This window comes from Excalfactoria chinensis, chromosome 1 (genome assembly GCF_039878825.1).
Source record: "Excalfactoria chinensis isolate bCotChi1 chromosome 1, bCotChi1.hap2, whole genome shotgun sequence".
Taxonomy (NCBI): domain Eukaryota; kingdom Metazoa; phylum Chordata; class Aves; order Galliformes; family Phasianidae; genus Excalfactoria; species Excalfactoria chinensis.
Genome location: NC_092825.1, coordinates 55,976,227 through 55,994,866, shown reverse-complemented (window position 1 = coordinate 55,994,866; position 18,640 = coordinate 55,976,227). Strand labels below are relative to the sequence as shown.

Sequence of the window (18,640 nt, the reverse complement as noted above, 5' to 3'; positions counted from 1 at the left end):
ACTTCTAAGAATACTTCTGAAATTTCTGCCCTACGTGTGATTGCATTTTCTAGTTCTGAGAAAAGTTCAGCTTAGGGTGAGTTGAAATAAAAGGGCTTATATTCAGCCCTAACAGCTACATATTTTTATTTCAGTTCTCCACACAGCTACAGGTGAAATAGGACTGTGGGAGGTTTGGGCTCAGCGTGCTAGTTTCCCTCTAGAAAGCCTTCTAGGAGTGAATAGAGGAAAGGGAATGATTGCATAGGTAAACTTGAGGGATTTGCTAGAGAAGCTTGGAACAGATGGATGCAAATGTCTCTGCCTCCTGACTTCATTGTTGGTGGGCATCTGATTTTTCATGCCTACAAATAGCACTTGTTTTCAGATTTTATCCCGGTTCCCTATCTGTTTCATTACTCCTTTCTCTCTAGATATTGATAACCACTTGGCAGAACGGGAATCAGACTTTTACTCTCATTCTTTGTGTATCACTTTTCTGAATCCTGAGAAAAATGTACATATGGTTGCAGGAAGCTTTTTTCTTCCACAAGTCTTTGTCTTAAGAGCAGTTTTCTGGGATCTGTATGCATACTGTCTTCCTGTAAATGCAACATGCAACCCTGGTGGATTTTCAGGAAGCGCAATGGGGTGCCATGACTACTGTTTCTGATATTACAACTTGTCTTTCTTTTTGCCCTTTGGCTTATATTTGGTGATTTCATTTGGCAGAGGCCTACAGTATACTTGCTTACAGCAGTGGCAGTCTGAATGTAAAGGATGCTGGTGAAGCTGTGATCTCTGTGTATACTCAGATATTGTGGCATTTCTTCAGGCAGTATCTTTGCTTTAACTCTGGTTAAAAGTTATATGAAAGCAGTTAGCACAGTAGTGGACTCTCTTGCAAATATCTTGCTTGAAGGGCAAGCAGAAGTAGCTTCTAGCAGTGTGCTTCTAGAGCATGTAGGTACCTCACAGCATAACCTTTTCAGAATGGTATCAGGAGACCAAAGTACATAGACAATATGCATTGAAAAGGTGATATGATCCAGTCCATGAAGGTTTGAAAGGAAGCAGACAAATATCCCTTGACATTCCTATATTGCATCAGAAAGACATTTGGAGTTACTGTTTCTGCTGTCTGTTGCTGAAGCACTGCCAGCTTACAGTCAGAGGTGGGTGAGACGGAATCACTGAGCCAGAAGGGAGAGTGCTTAGTCAGGGATGTAAATTCATACATCACTTTAATCATTTCTACATCAATGTCAAAAACTCGAAGTTGAGAGTGTGGTCCATAGGCTGAGCAGGAGAATTCTTCCAAGTACTGAAGGCCCAATATCTGAATTTCATAGAACATACCTTTTCTCAAGCTTCAGTGTTTTGGAAGAAAGGATCTCCGTGGCTTTCTTCATATTCTCTATTAGATGAATGCATCACTGCAAAACTGATCTCAAAGTGATCTTGAAAGGTTCAATGACGCCGTGACCCACAGAAGTCACCAGAGAGCTAGGTGTTCTCATTAGCACAATCACTTCACTTTGCACTACTACTGCAGCCCCAGGAGTCTTCTGCAAGTCTTTTCTGTGCTAGGTGCTATGTAAACAGAGAAAGCCAGCCTGATGGTTTACGTCAGTGCTTGTAAACCCAGTGAAATTGTTGAGTCTTCACTAAAAATACAAACTAGCCACGGCACGCTTCTTTTCCCCCATCCTTCCTGCCTGCTCTGGGTTTATGATAGTCATAAGACAAAAGGACTGAACTCTTAAGGGAGTGGAAATGCAGTGTTCCAAACAGTTGGATGTGCAATACTTGACAGGGAGGAGAGTAGGCTGTTAGAAAACACAATCTTTGCTTTATTTTGCTGTAAAAGTGTTTAACATATTGTCACTGCTCTCACTTGCTTGTGAAGAAGCCCATACAAGAACAGTGTGTCACTTGGTTGGAGGGGGGGTGAGTGGAGAAAGGAAAAAGAAGGAGTGGAGCAACAACTGAGTAAGGTCATAAAAGGTGGAGGGGGCCTGGAGTGCTGCCAAAGCTTGCACTGTGAAAGAAATGAAACATTTAACCTTAGACAAGTGTTGTGAGATTTTTGTTTATGGGTTGGTGTTTATGAGGATCAATTTCATAGATTTTGTTTGCAAGACTTTCTTCCCCAGCGGCAAGCTGTCAGTTTTAAGTTTTTTGTTTCGTTTTGTTTTTAATGAATATTTTTATACTCTTTCTTCTGATGCCAAGCAGTGAGACTTAAAGGAAAACTGATAAGTATCATATAGGAGTCCTCATGGTAGGGCTGCAGTTCCGTGAGCAGCTCACCTGATCAAATGGGAAAATGCTGCCAAGGGGCTGCCCAGTTCTTCTCTTAGACTTTCCCAAGACATTTCAGCTCCCACACAGGAGAAAACCAGTGTGATAAAAAGAGTATTGTTTTCTGCTGGGATTCCGTTGGCCTGGAGTTAAATCCAAGTATTAGAATTGGTAAGAAGTAAGCGGTGGGAATTCAAAGGGTGGTGTGGGAACGAGGGGATAAAGCGTTCTCTTCTTTATGGGTTTGTTGTTTGATTTTGAGCAGCCTGTTTTGGTCTGTCCTGAGACCATAAACATTTTCGTTTTAAGAATATGTACAAAGTGAAAAGTTGCACAGCCTTCAAGTGTGCTGGACAGAACTTGGGCTCTTTTACATTTGTTTCTGTTAATGAAGTGCTGGTGGGTTCAATGTTTTTTTTTCCTTCTGCGTGACCTTTTCTTAAAGCATTTCCTATCCATTTGGGCATTCAAAGATAGGGAAGTGATTTAAACAATCATCTGACTGTTGAACTTTTTGGGACAGAATGGTAAATATTCATCCCAGTCTTCATGAAGGATAAGATTGTAATTTTCCAAATTAAGTTTTATGAGATGACATTTTAAATACATCATATAGCTATTATTATTATTATTAATATATTCTATATAAATAGGATTCTGGAAAAGAGAAGCTGGAGAAATAAATGAAGTTGCTGTGAATTTGTTTATCTTGGCTATTTCATAGCATAAAATATATGATGTTGAAGAGATGATGGCAGTGATATGCAGGTCTGTTAAGCTGAAGGGAGATCTGTGACCAGCAGCACAACCAGGAGTTATCTCTGGCAGTGTAAGGCTAAGGCTCTGTGCCTTTGGGTTCCAGGCAATATGCATCTTTTCATAAGGATGATTAGAAACTGGTGAGTTAGCATTATGATCTCTCTGTCATGTTCTTTATAGGCAAGATACCACATACAAACTGTCATAATTACGGTAGGTTCTGAGGAGGCTGCACAAGGAAGGTCCTTCTTAAATAATTCCAAGGCCCTAAATGTATTTAAACCAGGCTTTTCATGGCTATTCTTACTTTTTTTTTTCTTCCCCCCCCCCCCCCCAACCAGGTCAAAAGCAGGAAGTGCTTGAATTCTTGTGAAGTGCCCAGCTTCGGGTTCTTTGTATTTCTGTTTTGGTTCAGTGAGCCATTCCCAGGGAGCTGCTTGTTTTTCTCTGTCTTGTGGATGACGGTTGTTAATTACTTGGCAGGGAGGTCGGAGTGCTCAGGGAGGCTGACAGCAGGCTGCGTGCCCCTCACTTCGGGGAGGAAAAGCGTTCTCTGCTGAACAGCTGGAGCAGCACGCAGCTGCACTGCTGGTACTTATTTATGGGACTGCAGCCACATGTTTCTCTCCATCCTCTCTTTGTCCTTTATCAAGTGCACAGTTTTAAACATATTTTTAACCTTTCAAATAACGGAAAATGCGCCTGGTATCCTGTTGTGGTGCTATTGTGCAGTTATCACCCTGTTCTTTAATTACAGCATATTATTTCAAGTCTTGACTCATGTATTTTTAGAGATGAGATTTTTGATTTGTATTCCCTCTCCCTCCTGTTTCCTCCAACTGTAACGTCTGAGAAGTGATTCAGTAGAATTAACATTATCTAGTAGCTACTTTCCTCTCAAAAAGTAGTCTTGTTTTTCTTTTGCGTTTGCATCCTTGCCCAGGCTCCAGTGCATCTGAGGTGAATGAAAGAATCTGGAGGAGAGCTACTAGCTGCTATTTTTCTGGTGGGATCACAATTTTGATGGCTTAACCTTTCCGGACTGTATCCTGAAGCTAGATGCATGCCAGCGCTGGTGCAAAGAAAGTGCTGGCAGCAGGCAGCAGGGAGGGAGGGAGTGGGTAGAACAACTCATGTCCAAGCTGGCTGGCTCTGGGATGGTTTTGGGCTATCAAATCTGGCTTGATATATTGTGACCGCCTCAGCAGCTGGATATGGGAAGTACTTCCTATCTCTCAGGGATAATTTTATTGGCTGATATAGAACAATTGACTTCTGTTTGGATCTTTGGCCATTCTGCATTTCAGATAAAATACATATGTATTGATGCATTTAAATGGCTCGAATGCCGTTAGCATGTATACTTACACAGCATGTGCTCAGATCTTCAGAAGTAACAGATGTCAGTTATACTTTGAGCCTACTGTAATTAGACAGTTTTTTGTTTTTTTTCCTGTGGGTCTGTGGTGTTCAGCATCCTGTTTCTAAAAGTGTTTTCTTAGTAATTAATCTTTTAGAAGCAGAACTAGCTGAATTTGTCTCGAAGCATATGTATATTTTCTAAAGTAGCTCTAAATTGAGATTAATATGAAATAAATGCACAGATACCTGGGGCAGAGTAAAAGATAAAATGTCCATGACTGCATTGTCAGAGAAGTCTTCTTAAGGAGAGTACAGTGATAAAAATGGTTTGTATTTAGATCATACTTAGAATCTTTTGAGTTGGAAGGAACCTCTGAGGGCCTTCTAGTCCAACTCTCCTGCAATGAACAGGGACACCACAGCTAGATCAGGCTGCCCAGGGCCTGATCCAGCCTTGCCTTGAAAGTCATTAGGAACCAGGGCATCAACCACAACACTACGTAACCTGTTCTGGTGCCTCACCACCATCACTGTAAAAGGTGTTTTCCACATATCCAACCTAAATCTCTCCTGCTTGAGCTTGAAACTATTTCTCCTTGTTCTGTCACCACAGACCCTGCTAAAATGTCTGTCCTCTTCTTTTTTGTAGCTCTGTTTAGATACTGAAAGGCTGTTATCAGGTCACCTCGCAGCTTTTTCTCCAGGCTGAGCAGCCCCAGCTCTCTCAGCCTGTCCTCATAGGAGAAGTGTTCCATTCCATGGATCATTTCTTTGTCCCTTTTCTGGACGTTCTCCAATGGGTCCATGTCTCTCCTGCACTGAGGATTCCACATCTGGGCACAGTGCTCCAGGTGAGGTCTCACCAGTGCAGAGCAGAGGGGCAGGATCACCTCCCTCACCCTGCTAGCCACACTTCTTTTGATGCATACTACTTATTTCATATTGGCATATAATTTACAGAAGGGAAGACTTTTTCTTTCTCTGAATTTATCATTGCTCTTGCAGAGTATTTCAGTGTACAATCTTGAAAAATCCCAATAGTCTGTAGAAAATACAAATATCTGCATTTTTTCCTAGCATGACCCCAGTGCTGCATCTGCTCTCCTTAATATGAAGGGTTAGACTGTGCTGCTTAGTACAGCGTCATGCTGGTTATCTTACATATGGTAACAGGAGGAAAATGTACCACATGGCAGAGTCTAGGCAGATCAAGCAAAAGAAACGTTTAGGGCTCAGTGTCACAATCCTCATTTGGATGAGTGATTCTTCAGTGATCAGTGAATCTGCATATGCAAATGGGGCGTCTTATTAAGTAAGAGCTCATGATACTTTAAAACAATGATTGACATCTGTGTAGAATATGCTGATATTAGTTGAGAAGTCAGCAAAACAAATGTCACTGCTTAGTAAAGCAATTGCTGGGCTGACATTTCACACATCGCAGTTACACAAAGAAGGATAAAAGGAAAAAATGCTTCAGGGAAAATGCTTCTTGCTAACCTGTTCTGGTGGCAGAGTTCATGACAATGGCTGTTAATACAGTAGGAACTTGAGAAAGGCACACAAACCTTACTGAGCCCCTTCCTTCATCAAATCCGTGGGAAGCTGTGAGAAGGTCACAAGAACAGGGAAGGAAGGAAGTGACCTTTAGAAAATGCTCACCAACTTTACCACAATCGCTACAGGGAAGAGGTGGAAGCATGCAGTCAGTAAGCTCCCAGGACTGTAAAACTTAACTGTGTGAGGAGTTCCAAGCTGGGTGTTGCTATCATGTATTATGGAACTAGCAAAAGGTAGTAAAAAGGAGGGAGAATCTGCCTGAAGTTACCTAAGGTAGAGATGAGACAGGAACAGCAGCATAGCTGAATGTCGTTTCAAGATCAACTTATTCTGCATTAACCTGAACTGATGAAATTGCTGCAGATTAATAAATATGTTTTCTTTTTCGATGTGGTTTTGTTTATGTATGTGTGTACGTTCACTTGTAGTTGTCAGAAGCTTTGGTAACCCTTGAATCTTGGAGATAGCCTTCGGGACAAGAAGGAGAAAAAAAAGGGGGCCCAAACTGCTTAGACTATTTTCTATTCATGCTATTTTCTGAAAAACAAATGATAACAAAGTCTCTACACTGCTACATATTTTAAAGGTAAAAAAACACTACTCTATGTTTCCTGCATAGGTTTTGGGCTTGATAATCCCATGTTCAAATAGAAAGTGAAAGCAAGAGTTTGAGGGATTATTTCGTAATACAGGATCTAAGTATGTATGTGAAAGAGCAGTTCCTGATTCCTGTAAACTGAATTTATTTTGCTCCGAGCTCTGACTGAAGTTGTACATTTTTCTGGAGTTCACTGAAGAGTTGCTTCTCTCTGGTAGTTGATTTACAATTGCTATCAGCAAAACCAGTGTTTGTGAGTAAATGTGACTCATAAGAACCTTAATGAAGTACATTCTGTGGTTTTGACCAAGGCATCTAGTCCAGGGAGTGCCAGAATTGGGCAGTTCTGCCTTCTCCCTTCAGAACCTCTGCTCTCTTTTGGAAGAGAGAGCAGCAGATGCAGGTGTCTGGGGTCCTGCCTTCTGGAGCAGCTGCTCGGTCAGTAGCTCACAGACCTGCTATCTCTTATCCCACTGATGGGGGAAGATGGAGGAATAGAAAACCACAGCAGACATGGCCAGGAGAAAGGTTTTAATGTTATCTCAGTGATTTGCAGCTTCTACAACTCTCCATCCCTGCAGCCAGCAGTAGCCTCAGCTCTAGCAGTCCTCCTCTCCTAAGGTGCTTCAGCATCATTTTCATCTGCGGTGTCCTTCAGTGTCTGGCTGGTTAGACAGCATTGTTGGACTGTAGATAATCTTAGGATAGTAGTGGTCCAGCAGGGAAAAGGTGCAGAAGGTGATGACTGCAAAGGCTCATTCTCAGGGTGGGGTTTTAATACCATTTTTGGAAGCCATTCACTGTTTGTTTTACTGCTGTGTTTTACACAAATAGATAGAATTGATAGTATATGCCATTTGGACTTCTATCAAATTAACTTTTATTTTAAAGACTCTGCATGCTCAAAGTGATTTTTTTTTTTTTACTTGCTTTGCATTCCCTTTCCTCATGTTGCATCTCCACATTCCTTACTTCAGAACATGCCCTTCTAATGAGGTTATATTGAAATCTCTGCATGTTGTATGAAGAAACTGCCATTTTTTTCTAAGGAAATCAAATGGCTGTTTCCTGGACTAAGCCCAGAAATGAAGTCTTGTGCAGTGCCTTTCATTGTATTGGAAGAGCACTAGCAGTGAAAGTTATTGTGCTAATCCAAAATATAGACAAATGCTAAGAGAGAGCCTCATTAGTTGCTTTCTTATTCCTTTTACTAAACCACAGCAGATGCACAGGCCTGCTTTCATGGAAACTGCTATTAGATCAGAGCTCAAAGAACAGAGATCACAGCCAGACAGGGAGGCAGATCTACATCATGGTGAGTCTGCCTGCATTAGCCAGTGTTGGCACAGCATCTGTAGGGAATGTGAAATTCACCATTCAGTCCTTTAATTTGTGTAATATGCAGCACACTAAGGCTGAGATCAGGAGATTGCTGATGTTAAATCTTACTTTGTTAGCATTTAGTGCTTCCTTTTAAAGACCAGGCTCTGGATTCTTAAAGCAGGTAACCTATTAGAATGTGTTTGCATTGACAGTTGGTAGCCTGGCAAATTCTACATGTTTAGCAGGCGGCTACTGTAAGCACAGTTTTAGTCTAAAACTAAAAAACTACTATGGGAAAGACACATTGTTCCTCCCAACCAGAAGAACCATAAAATCTAAGAAAGCACACGAAAGGCATTGTGGAATACTTGAGTCTCATCAACACCCACAAACTGGACCAGTGCAATAACATGACTTAGACCAAGCTGGTATGGGTGTGTACCTGCTTTGAATTGGGTTCCATTGTGAACATTCTGTATAACCCACTTTAGTGTATTTGAAGTGGAATTATTTCAAAAGTCAAAGAAGTTTTTCTCATTAGAATATTGTTTCTGTGTGTTGCATGGTTGGACTTGCTGAAATTTGTTTCTGTTCTCCTGTATTACTGCTCAGCTGGTTGTAAGAGGCTCAGGTACTTGGTGTGAATACTGCAACTGGAAAACCTCAGCTCTGCGTTATTATAAAAGCTGATTTAGCTAGAAAGAAGCTGAATAGTTTCTGATTCCCAAGAAGTATTGCGTGGCAACGTTGAGGGCTGCTCCAAAAGTATTGCCTCCTATTTTTTTATGTTGGCCCACAATGTCAGAGGTGGATGACAGTGATATGGCAGTAGATGTTGAAGCTTCCTGACAATATTCTGTTACATTTTCTTGCTGTGTGACCAACTGGCATCTGACATGGAAATGGGGATGAAGCAAAGGTGTGTCATTGAATTCCTCCATGAGGAAAAAACAGCACCCAGTGACATTCAGTTATGCTTGCTGAACAATTCCGGAGACCAAGCAGTGGATGTGGGTACAGTGAAGGCAGTGGGTGGTACATTTCAGTGATGATGCTGTTGTAGTGGCTGAGAAGCACTGGGTTACCTGAAATGCAAAGACTAATGGTGGTGCTTGTATTGGAAACAGAGTGTTTTGTAGATGAGAATTTGCTTGATCAAATAGTGTTATTGTGCTCTTTATATCTGTTTTAGTATAGATGGAAATCAATAGGAGGTATTACTTTCGAAGTGACCTATATATTTGGCGTCCAAGTTTTAAGTTCAGTAAGGATTCATCTCTTTAATTTCTTTATCAAATATCGTGGAGCATTCACAGAGTTTGTTAAACAATATCAATACACTTTTTGCTGTCTACAAATAATACTTGTAGTTTGATTTTCTCCTCGCAATATATGCTGTGAAAGTACTTGTTAATCTTGGGAATGTCTCCATGCAATGATATCAGAAATAAAAGCCTTATTCTTGGAAAGTGATCTACATTTTTCTGTTGAAATTAGGATATCATAGTATCATCATAGTATCATAGTATTGTGCGAGTTGGAAGGGACCTTAGAGATCATCGAGTCCAACTCCTGGGATTCGAGCCCCCTGTGTAGCAGAGCGGCACTTCTACCCCTTGCGCCACAGGGGATATTCGAACCCGGGCCCCCTGGTGTTGCAAGCGGCAATTCTACCGCTGCGCCACCGGGGCACACATAAATATGCACATATATATATTATAATAATATAATATATATAATAATATATTATATATATATATATATTCCCTTTGTCTGGAGAACTGCTTTGCAAGAAAAAATCTCTGCATTTTTTGTTTTACTACTGTATGTATCTGAACAACTTTTTTACTAAAACCTGAACTGTGTCCTAAGTTTTGCCAAGATTCCACCCTTCAAGGATAATTCTAAACTTTCTGATACTCACATTTTATTTGTTATCATCACCATATTGCAGAAAGAAAACTAACTTCTTCAACTCAACAGCCCTCCTGACTTCAGCTAAAGTTGTTTTTCTCTTTTTTAGGGCATTGTATTATCAACTGTTTGCATCGTTACAGCAGTAGGTCACCTCAGTAAATACTGACATTTAACCTTTAGAGGTCATCAGCTGAGAACAAGATATTAATGTGAAATTTTTGTACAGTTCTAAAGCTGCAAAGCATCTGCAACTCTATCATCACTGTGGTGAGAAAGGGGAAAATGTATCCAAACTCAAATGTGTAATTACCTAAAGAGGACAGCATTTGATGGAATTTGGCAGAAGGTTGGTTTTTGGTTTTGTTTCACGAGAGTAACCTGGACCTCCAGACTTCCTACTCTCTTCCATACTCGTAATTTACATAGTTTGGGTTAGTCTAAGCGGTTATTCTTAAAACAAGTTTGGGTGTGCAATTAGTAGTATACATCTCATAGTCTGATATGTGTTTCTCACAAACAGGACAAGCCTGTGAGTGGTAGGTACCATCTAAGTTATTCGAAAATTAGTTTTGAGGGCAGGTTTAGGCACAGCCGTGAGTAAAATCCATGACCTGATTTACTAGATTTCCTGCTCAGGCCTCAACAAATCTATTATTATAACTCCCTGTGCAAGAGTTCTTGAGCTGCCTTCTTGTTTGTGCCCAGGAAACTGCTTGTCCTTATACTGGCCCTGCTACAGTGTTCAGTGAGTGAGTGAGAGAATGAATCTCTTTTAGCGTCAGTGCTACTTTGTGCTATTTTGAACTGATCAGGAGATTGTAAGACAAGATTCTTGTGGCTAAACTGATGTTTTTCTTCCAAGTTCAGTCGGGAGAATATTAGCTGCACCTCCGTGTGTGTTGAGGGCAAGTAGCAAGGGTGAAGCTTTGCCTTGACGCTGCATGAGAAAGTGTGGCAAGACTGTGGTGGCTATCCTGGGAACATAACACACCGGTTGCAAATGTAGTTACATCGTTTAAAACAAAGTAAAACTGATTTTGAGACTTAAATTTTGCCTCCGGACAGTCACAGGAGAATAACCCTTTCCCTCATAGACTTGCATTACATACAGACATGCTGCATTTCTTTCATTCAGAATGTAGAATCAATAGTAAGATCACAGTGGCAGTAAAACATTAAGTGGTGATGGGAAAGTGTAGATGGTAGGAGTAAAACCAGATATGGTAGAAAATCTAGTGGTGTTGAGCCTGTCTTGGTGAAGCTGGGACTTCTGATAAAGGACCTATGCAATATGAAAATATTAGTTTAACCTCTTGTAAATACAAGTAAGCAATTTTTTCATGTTACTCACCTTTCAAGCTGGCTAAATGTTCACGACTCCAAGTTATTTTTAATTAAAATGCTCTGAAAAATTAGGTAATGTTTCTTAGCTTCAAACATCTTCCAGTTTTCTTGTAAATTATGAAGAAAATGGTTAAGTGCTTGTCAGATTTGGATTGTTTCTCTTTTCTGCTCGTTATTTATTACCTCTGCTTTTTCACTCTCATTCTTGCTTGAACCCATTACAAACTTTTGAAATCCTGCACTTCACTTCATTGTATCTAATTGTCCCCAGTTAAAAAAGGGAGTATTAGAGATGTATTGGTGAACACAGAAACTGGCTAGTATTTCATTGCTCATTGAATTTCTGAGTTCAATTAATGTCTCAGTTATTATAACACATAGAACCACAGCAACACGCGAGTGCTTCTTTAATCAGATCAGAATCAATCACAATGGGAATCTATTTCAGCCCAGCAGCATCTGTAAGCTTTTGCAGCATGTCTGGCTTTTTGTATACGCAATTGGATTTCACGTTGCACTTACAACAACTACATTTCTAAAGCGTAGACTGTCTTACCGCTTGCTTAAATGGACAGAACTGAACAGCCCTACTGAAATATGAATGAGCTTTAACAAGACCAAGTGCTGGTCCTGCATTAGAACAGGCTGCCCAGAGAGGAATTGGAGTCACCATCCCTGGAGGTGTTCAAGAAATGTGTAGATTGTAGATATGGCACTAAGGGTCATGGTCAGTGGGCATGGTGGGGATGGGCTGGTTGTTGAACTAAATTAATGTACTCATCTTTTCCAACATCTGTGATTCTATGAAATGCAGGCCACTGCTTGTAAAGCATTTGGTGTTTTTGCACACACTGAAAACAATGTATTTGGAGCTTTGCTTATAATATGCTTCTAAGCCTTTTCTACTAGATACAGATCTGTAGTGAATATTCCTGTATTTCTGACAATTTCTTTTTGCCTGCATCACCTGAAAGGTATTATCTTTCACTGACAAAGAAACCAAGATTTAGATTACCAGGGATGTAAAACAATGCTTTTTGTCCAAAGAATGTAACTTCTTGTAGCTAGATTACCTTTTTTCCATTCCAGCTTTCCACGTGAAGAAAGCTGAACATATTTTATTTATCCTGTAATGGCTATGTTACTCTTCAAAACTGAGGACTGAGGATGTGAGATGGTTAACAGAATTACAAGTTCAAAATGTGCCTTAAATGTTTGTGTTGTGTCAGTCTGTAGGAAGTACACCTTCTAAATAGAGTGAATTGCTGGTATAATAGCTCGTGCAAAGAAGAACAAATTGAAGATAGTAAGTAGGGGCTGTTAAAGAAGTCCATCTGTATTCCTGCCTCTTCCCTCATGCCAGCCAGCAGTGCTGGAGTGGCCATTGGTTCACTGACCCCATCTGTTGTGTCATTTCTACTGCTTGTCTCACTGTGTGGTTGTACAAGTGCTGGTTCTCCCTTCCAAGCCTGGGGTGAGAAGTAGCAAGGAGAGGAAGCTGGACTAAATGGTGACAAGGTGAGAGGCAGAGAACGGAACTGCCCTGTTTAGCAACAGTTCTGTATCTGATTGTGAGTGTTAAACAAGAAAAAGCATGGAGATAAGTTTGTGTGTATAAAGCACATTCCTATTTTGACCCTGGCAGTACCTTACTTTCTTAGAGAATCCTTTTAATAAATAACAAGGTACAATTCTGATGGAGATTTCCAGCCTTGGCCTGAACAGTTACCAATACACCTTCTACTGATCTGCAGTTGTGGAGCTGGAGGTCCTGAAGAAGTGTGATATCTGTCAAATCTACAGTCTGAACAGTTTTCATAAAGCTCTAGATGTCATGCTTTCACACTCATTGCAGAGTTAGAAGACTGATCTGAATGTAGATTTCTAACATATGTTTCAATTGCCTACATAATGTGTGGGATGTACTGATCCTGCCAGAAGTTGCTGTTTCTTCAAATTGTTTCTAAATTGGAGATTTCCAAGTTGAAGTGTGAGCAGTTACAATATGATATGAGATCCTGTAGTGGAGAGAAATTCAGCTCTTCGATGAACATCAGGAAGACTTGCTCCTACAAGCCTTGTGCCATCAACTTGGTCTGTCCAGGAACTTTCTATTTCTATTTCTACTCTATGTAGAGAGGCAGGAATGGCACAAGGTGAATCCTTGTGAAATAAGGAAGGAGCTGGGACAGAGTTCCTATTGCTGAGAACAAGATAGCTTTTTGTGTATGGAGATACCCAAGGAAACACAGCTGAAGAATTTGTCTGAGATTGTGGGTGTCTGAGAAGCATCCACATGGAGTGGGCATCATTAAATAATCATTCTGGGACCAGACACCTTTATGTTCTTGGGAGATGCATTGCTAACTGAATGAAATAGAAGAGGGAGTGATGCCATGTTGCAGCCACTGGTGTCCTGTGCATGCTGTGATATGAGTACCAGTGCCTTGGCTGGGCAGGTTGTTGATCTCAGCATAAACCTCTGCAAGTCTCTGTGTTTGCAAAAGCAGATTCTTAGTGCAGTGCCACTTCAGCGCTTAAAAAGAAATTAAGCTTCTAAGAAATAAAACATGAGTACTTTAGAATATTGTTGAAGTCTACATGGTGCTGAAGAGCCTTTAAACAATGGTAAGCAATACCTCTGGAATCTCTTTCCACTGCTTTTTAATGAGTGTGCTTGACTGTTACTGGGAATGGCTTGATACATAATGGATTTTGCCTTGGGATAGGAAGATGCGTTAGATCAGTGCTTCCAGACTCTGCAGATCAGTTGTTTAGAAGACAACAGAGGAATGAATGGTTGGCTGGGCTTTGAATTTGTCTTTTTTTGTTTTTTTTGGGGAAATGAGTAAACAAAACCTTGACTATACTTGCATTTCTGTTAGGAGAAGCAAAGATGAAGATAATGGCAAATAAAAACAATAAATGTGTCGAAGTCTGCCATAGTTATGTTGTTAAAATGGAAATAAATAAGGCAACACTGCAATGAATGAGAAGTGGATATTTCTCCCATCCCTTGTTCCTCCCCACAAACAAAGTTGTGGATTTTTTTGATTCAGAGGTGGAGGAAAATTAACTTAATTGAGATACTGAGTTCCTTCACAGCAGTATTTGAAGACTTTTAATTACATTTACAGAACGAATAACTTCCACATGCATGTATATCCAAAAGTGCATAGTCTAGGCCTGTGAGTACATTCCAATACATGCTTTTACTACAACTTCTGTTGTTCAGATATGTTTTCCTTTATTTTTTCACCCAGTTCTCTTACAAATGGCATCATGCTAGTGTTGTCAGGTGAAATAAATTCCACTCTGCTAAGACAAAATGAAACAGAAATGTCGACTGTCTTTTTGCTTTGCTTTCATTTTTAATGATGTAATTAGTAGCTCTTGTCTCTGAAAGGAAAGAAAAATAAACATTTTGAATGCATAGTAGTTTGTGAATACTCTGAATACTCAAACAGCTGAACAAAAATGCTATTTTTTCAATGGTTCTTCTCCTAAACAAGCCTGTTGATAATAAAGATAGCAAGAAGGCAGCTAGAGATTGTAAGCTTTCTCTAGAATAACCTGGGATAGTCACAGGGGAAATATTTTTTTTACATATGCAACTCTTTGAGATTTAAAACATTTAATAAATCTCAGTGGGAGGCAGTCTCTGTTTTTACAATGGAATGCTTCAAAGTGAAGACAGGCATTCAAATTTTCTCTGTAGAGAGGCAGCAGCACTTAATATACGTGTATATAATTATTCTACTGTGCATTTAATTCTGTTTCTGACTCATGCTTTTTGAACATATTTTTCAGGCAGCAGCGTCTGTCCAAAGTCCTTAATATTGTCTAGATCTTGTCCAGCAAGTGCCACAACCAGGCTAGTCGAGCAGAATGTACACAATGAAGCGGCTCAGGGAATAAATGGAAGTGTGCCAGTCAAACAGTCCCCACGTTCAGCCTCAAATCCAAAGCCACAAGGTAAGTAGTCTCAAATACTTTGGTTAGGTAATTTGTGCTTCAGCTCATGCTTTCATAGAAACAGAACACTTTGAAAGAGCAGTAGTTCTCACAGAGAAAGCAGTGGGGTAAAAGATGGCCACAGAAATACAAATGTCCTGTAAAGGTTTTGAATCTGGTAAATTGATATTTCACTGAAAAAGCTTCTTAGAAGAGAGGTTAGACTTAGTAACTAATATGGTTTTGAAAAATAAAAGCTGGTATAGACATACCTCTGTACTTGCATCACAACTGTCTAGCTATCTGCTATGTGCTCACTGCCAGGTAACTACGGTGAAATTTTCTCTGCCCAAGATGTGAGAACACATATAAGCCCCTTGTTTGTATTAAGCTATTGTCTGTCTGACTTCATGTCAGGAAGGAAATTCAGAACTTCTGGGATTCCTGATGGCTTCAGCTGGAGTCTTCTAGTGGGATTATGTGGAGAGAGAACTCAGCACTTGCACAGTAAAGCTCTCCGGTATATCTGCAGAGTAGTTGATCTCCCTTCTTTCTGTACATAACTAGTATTTATAATAATAGAAGATGGATAGATTTCTAACCTACATGTCAAGGTTATTTATTTAAACCTTGAACAACTTTTATTTGGTCTTCTGAATAATATTGATGATTCTGCTGAAGTTGATCATAACAAAGGGCCTATATGTTCTGGAAATCTTGAATTCTAAGGTAATCTGGTTTGGTGTCTCTTAGGAGTGATGTACAATAGAAGCTTCATTCATCTCAAGAAGTAAAAAAGAGACAGTTTTGAAGACTGATATCATGGTCCTACTCAGTGGATTGGATTCTGGGACACATTGCTGATATGGCATAAGCTAGGGACTTAAAGAAAACTAGGTCACATCTAAGTCATGTATAGAGACTCAAATTACATAGAACTTTCATGTAGTGGATTTAAATACCTGTCTATCAATCTGTGGGAAAATTCATCTTGAAAACATTTGCATTAGTTCTGAATTCATCTTAAGGAGGGGAAGAAATTTTGCTGGGGTGCCACAAAAGCTTTGTTTACTTAAAGTGAATGAAAGCAAAATAAATCTGTATTTCCTGTTCTGTTTGTTTTTATTAAACCTTTGATAAAACATTTTAGATTAATGAACAATACTGGCAGTCATATATAAGCACCGCTTATCTGAAGTGATCTTTGTGACCAGTTCCCAGGGCTCTTAAAAGCAGTATCTAAAGATCAGTTAGCAAAGGAGCACATGCTCTTCCCAATAAGAATGTTTTAGAAGAAAACTGGGAGATGAATGAAAAGACTTAAACTTTTCAAAACTAAAACTGTCTCACTTACTTTAAGTTTTAACTGTTAGATAAATCAGAAGCTGGAAAACATTGGACCATATTCATTCATTCAAGTCATTATGCAGCTTTTGTTGCTGTTCTGTAGCCATGACTATTTTGTTCATCAAAAAGCAGTGTAGATAGGAGTAATGCAGTAGTATAAGAAATGCAGCTGCTTAGATGATGTTGTTAAAAAATAGTCCGTGCATGCCCTGTTCCTGGGTCTGTGCCTTTCTTTGTCCGTCCCTACTAAAGGTGCAGCATATCAAAGTTATGGAGTATTTATTAGTGTTTTGTTTAATTGAAGCAAAGCAAAACAGACCAAATGAAATCAGCTTTGGGGAGACAAAAATAAATAAATAAATATATAAATGAGTATTTTTGTTTTTGTTTTAACAAGTGTTAAGGCACAGCAATTTCAGTTTGATATTAGCAAGAAATGATTTTCCAAATTACTGTTCTATTCATGCAAATACTGCATGTCCTTTTGCAATGTGAGGAAATAAGATCACAGGCCTGAATTGCAGTGCCCGTATGTTTGGCTGTAGATGAACTGCAAAAAGACTTTCAAAACTGACAAGAATGTATGCAATCAAAATGAGAGAGATAAAGGCCACTTTGTGGTTGCATTGTAAGTGAAATATTGGTATTTTTAATAAGGGTAACTTTTAAATAGAGGAAGAATTTCCAAAATCTTGCACTTGAAATGAACCATGGACTCGGAACTTGTTTTGGTCTCTACTTGGTTACTGAGAAGTAGTTTGAATATTTGGAAACAGATCGCTTAGGGCAGTTAGAGCAAGTGAATACATTTCTGCAGAGAATACAATATGAAATTCTTTTTGTTCATTTTTTTTTTTTCCTGGCATTTAAAGGAGAAAACAAACTAGCTGTGTGATACACTGACAATGAAAGAGCAATCTTTGTTCTGAAATAATTCCTTCCATCAACGATTTAGCAATTCATATGTTGAAATTCTTTGAGTATTGCTTGATTCATGAAAATCTGCAGATTTGGAAGAAAGAGAGAGAGTGGATGACAACCGGTGATGGAGTTAAACAAGGAAACTGTGACTGCAGAGAAATGCAGTCTATAGCAGCTGTGAAATAAGGTGCTTTGCCATTGCATCCCTGTGGTGTGTTGTATGGACTAATCCAGACTGGTGGTAGTCACTGGAAATAGCAAAATATGCGAATGTGTTCTGAGGCAAATGTGATGTTTGAGAAATGAAGCAAACTGCTAAAAAAAAAAATAAAATACAGTGAAATTTGCATTTACCTACAGATAGTTGGGCAATGATCAGGGCCTAGCTATAGCGGGCTGCAACATGAGCAATATGAACAAAGTGATCATTTTTCCTACATTCTTCTATGCCCTACATTTAGAACCTCTTGCGTGGGTTTTGTATGATCACAGAATCACAGAATCACAGAATTTTTCAGGTTGGAAAAGACCTAGAAGATCATCTAGTCCAACCATTACCAATACTTCCCAACTAAATCATATTCCTCAACACAACATCCAAACGTTTCTTGAACACTCCCATGGTCGGTGTCTCTACCACTTCCCTGGGCAGTGCATTCCAATGCCTGACTACCCTTTCTGAGAAGAAATACTTCCTAATGTCCAGCCTGAACCTCCCCTGTCGCAGCTTGAAACCATTCCCTCTAGTTCTATCACTGTCTACACGAGAGAAGAGGCCAACCCCCAGCTCACCACAACCTCCCTTCAGGAAGTTATAGAGAGCTATAAGATCTCCCCTGAGCCTCCTCTTCTCCATGATGTCCAATTACTAAGTATTAGGTACTCAAAGTGCTGTCTGTAGCAGCCAGTTTCATTGTAGGGTGAAAAATATGTTGAAGTGTTAACACTTCCTTAAAGCAGAGAAGTGTCTTGTCAGTTGAAGACTGCATCAGTTGCTCATTTAGATTTTTCTAATGAGAGTATTTGTGAATCTCTTACTGATGCCAGAGACATCTTTGTTAGTGTTGGAGATGATGTGCCACTCCAGAGATTGCCTGCTCTGTTCTATTATGAAGTGGCATAGGCAAATCTCAGTGTCCTGGGCTGAAAACCTCTTAAAGGTCTGCAGTGTAGACTATTTCTTTCACAAATTGAACTTCTACAAGTAAAGGTGAGCTGGACTGAATCTGCGAGCTGTTTCTGTCTAGACTTCTCAAAATGAACAGTGATTTA

General features: G+C 39.7%; 1 protein-coding gene across 8 annotated transcripts in view; it reads left to right on the top strand.

Moving 5' to 3' along the window:
* The window catches only part of LOC140257152 (protein bicaudal D homolog 1), a 282,019-nt gene that overhangs the window by 223,988 nt on the left and 39,391 nt on the right, over positions 1-18,640 (top strand). For 7 of the 8 annotated variants that reach the window (XM_072346204.1, XM_072346214.1, XM_072346292.1 and 4 more), the window contains one exon: positions 14,957-15,121. In XM_072346204.1, coding sequence (XP_072202305.1) covers positions 14,957-15,121 — 165 coding nt within the window. Of the gene's footprint in view, positions 1-2,386; positions 2,455-14,956; positions 15,122-18,640 lie in introns of those variants that run through there. The other variant, XM_072346311.1, reaches the window with a different exon arrangement.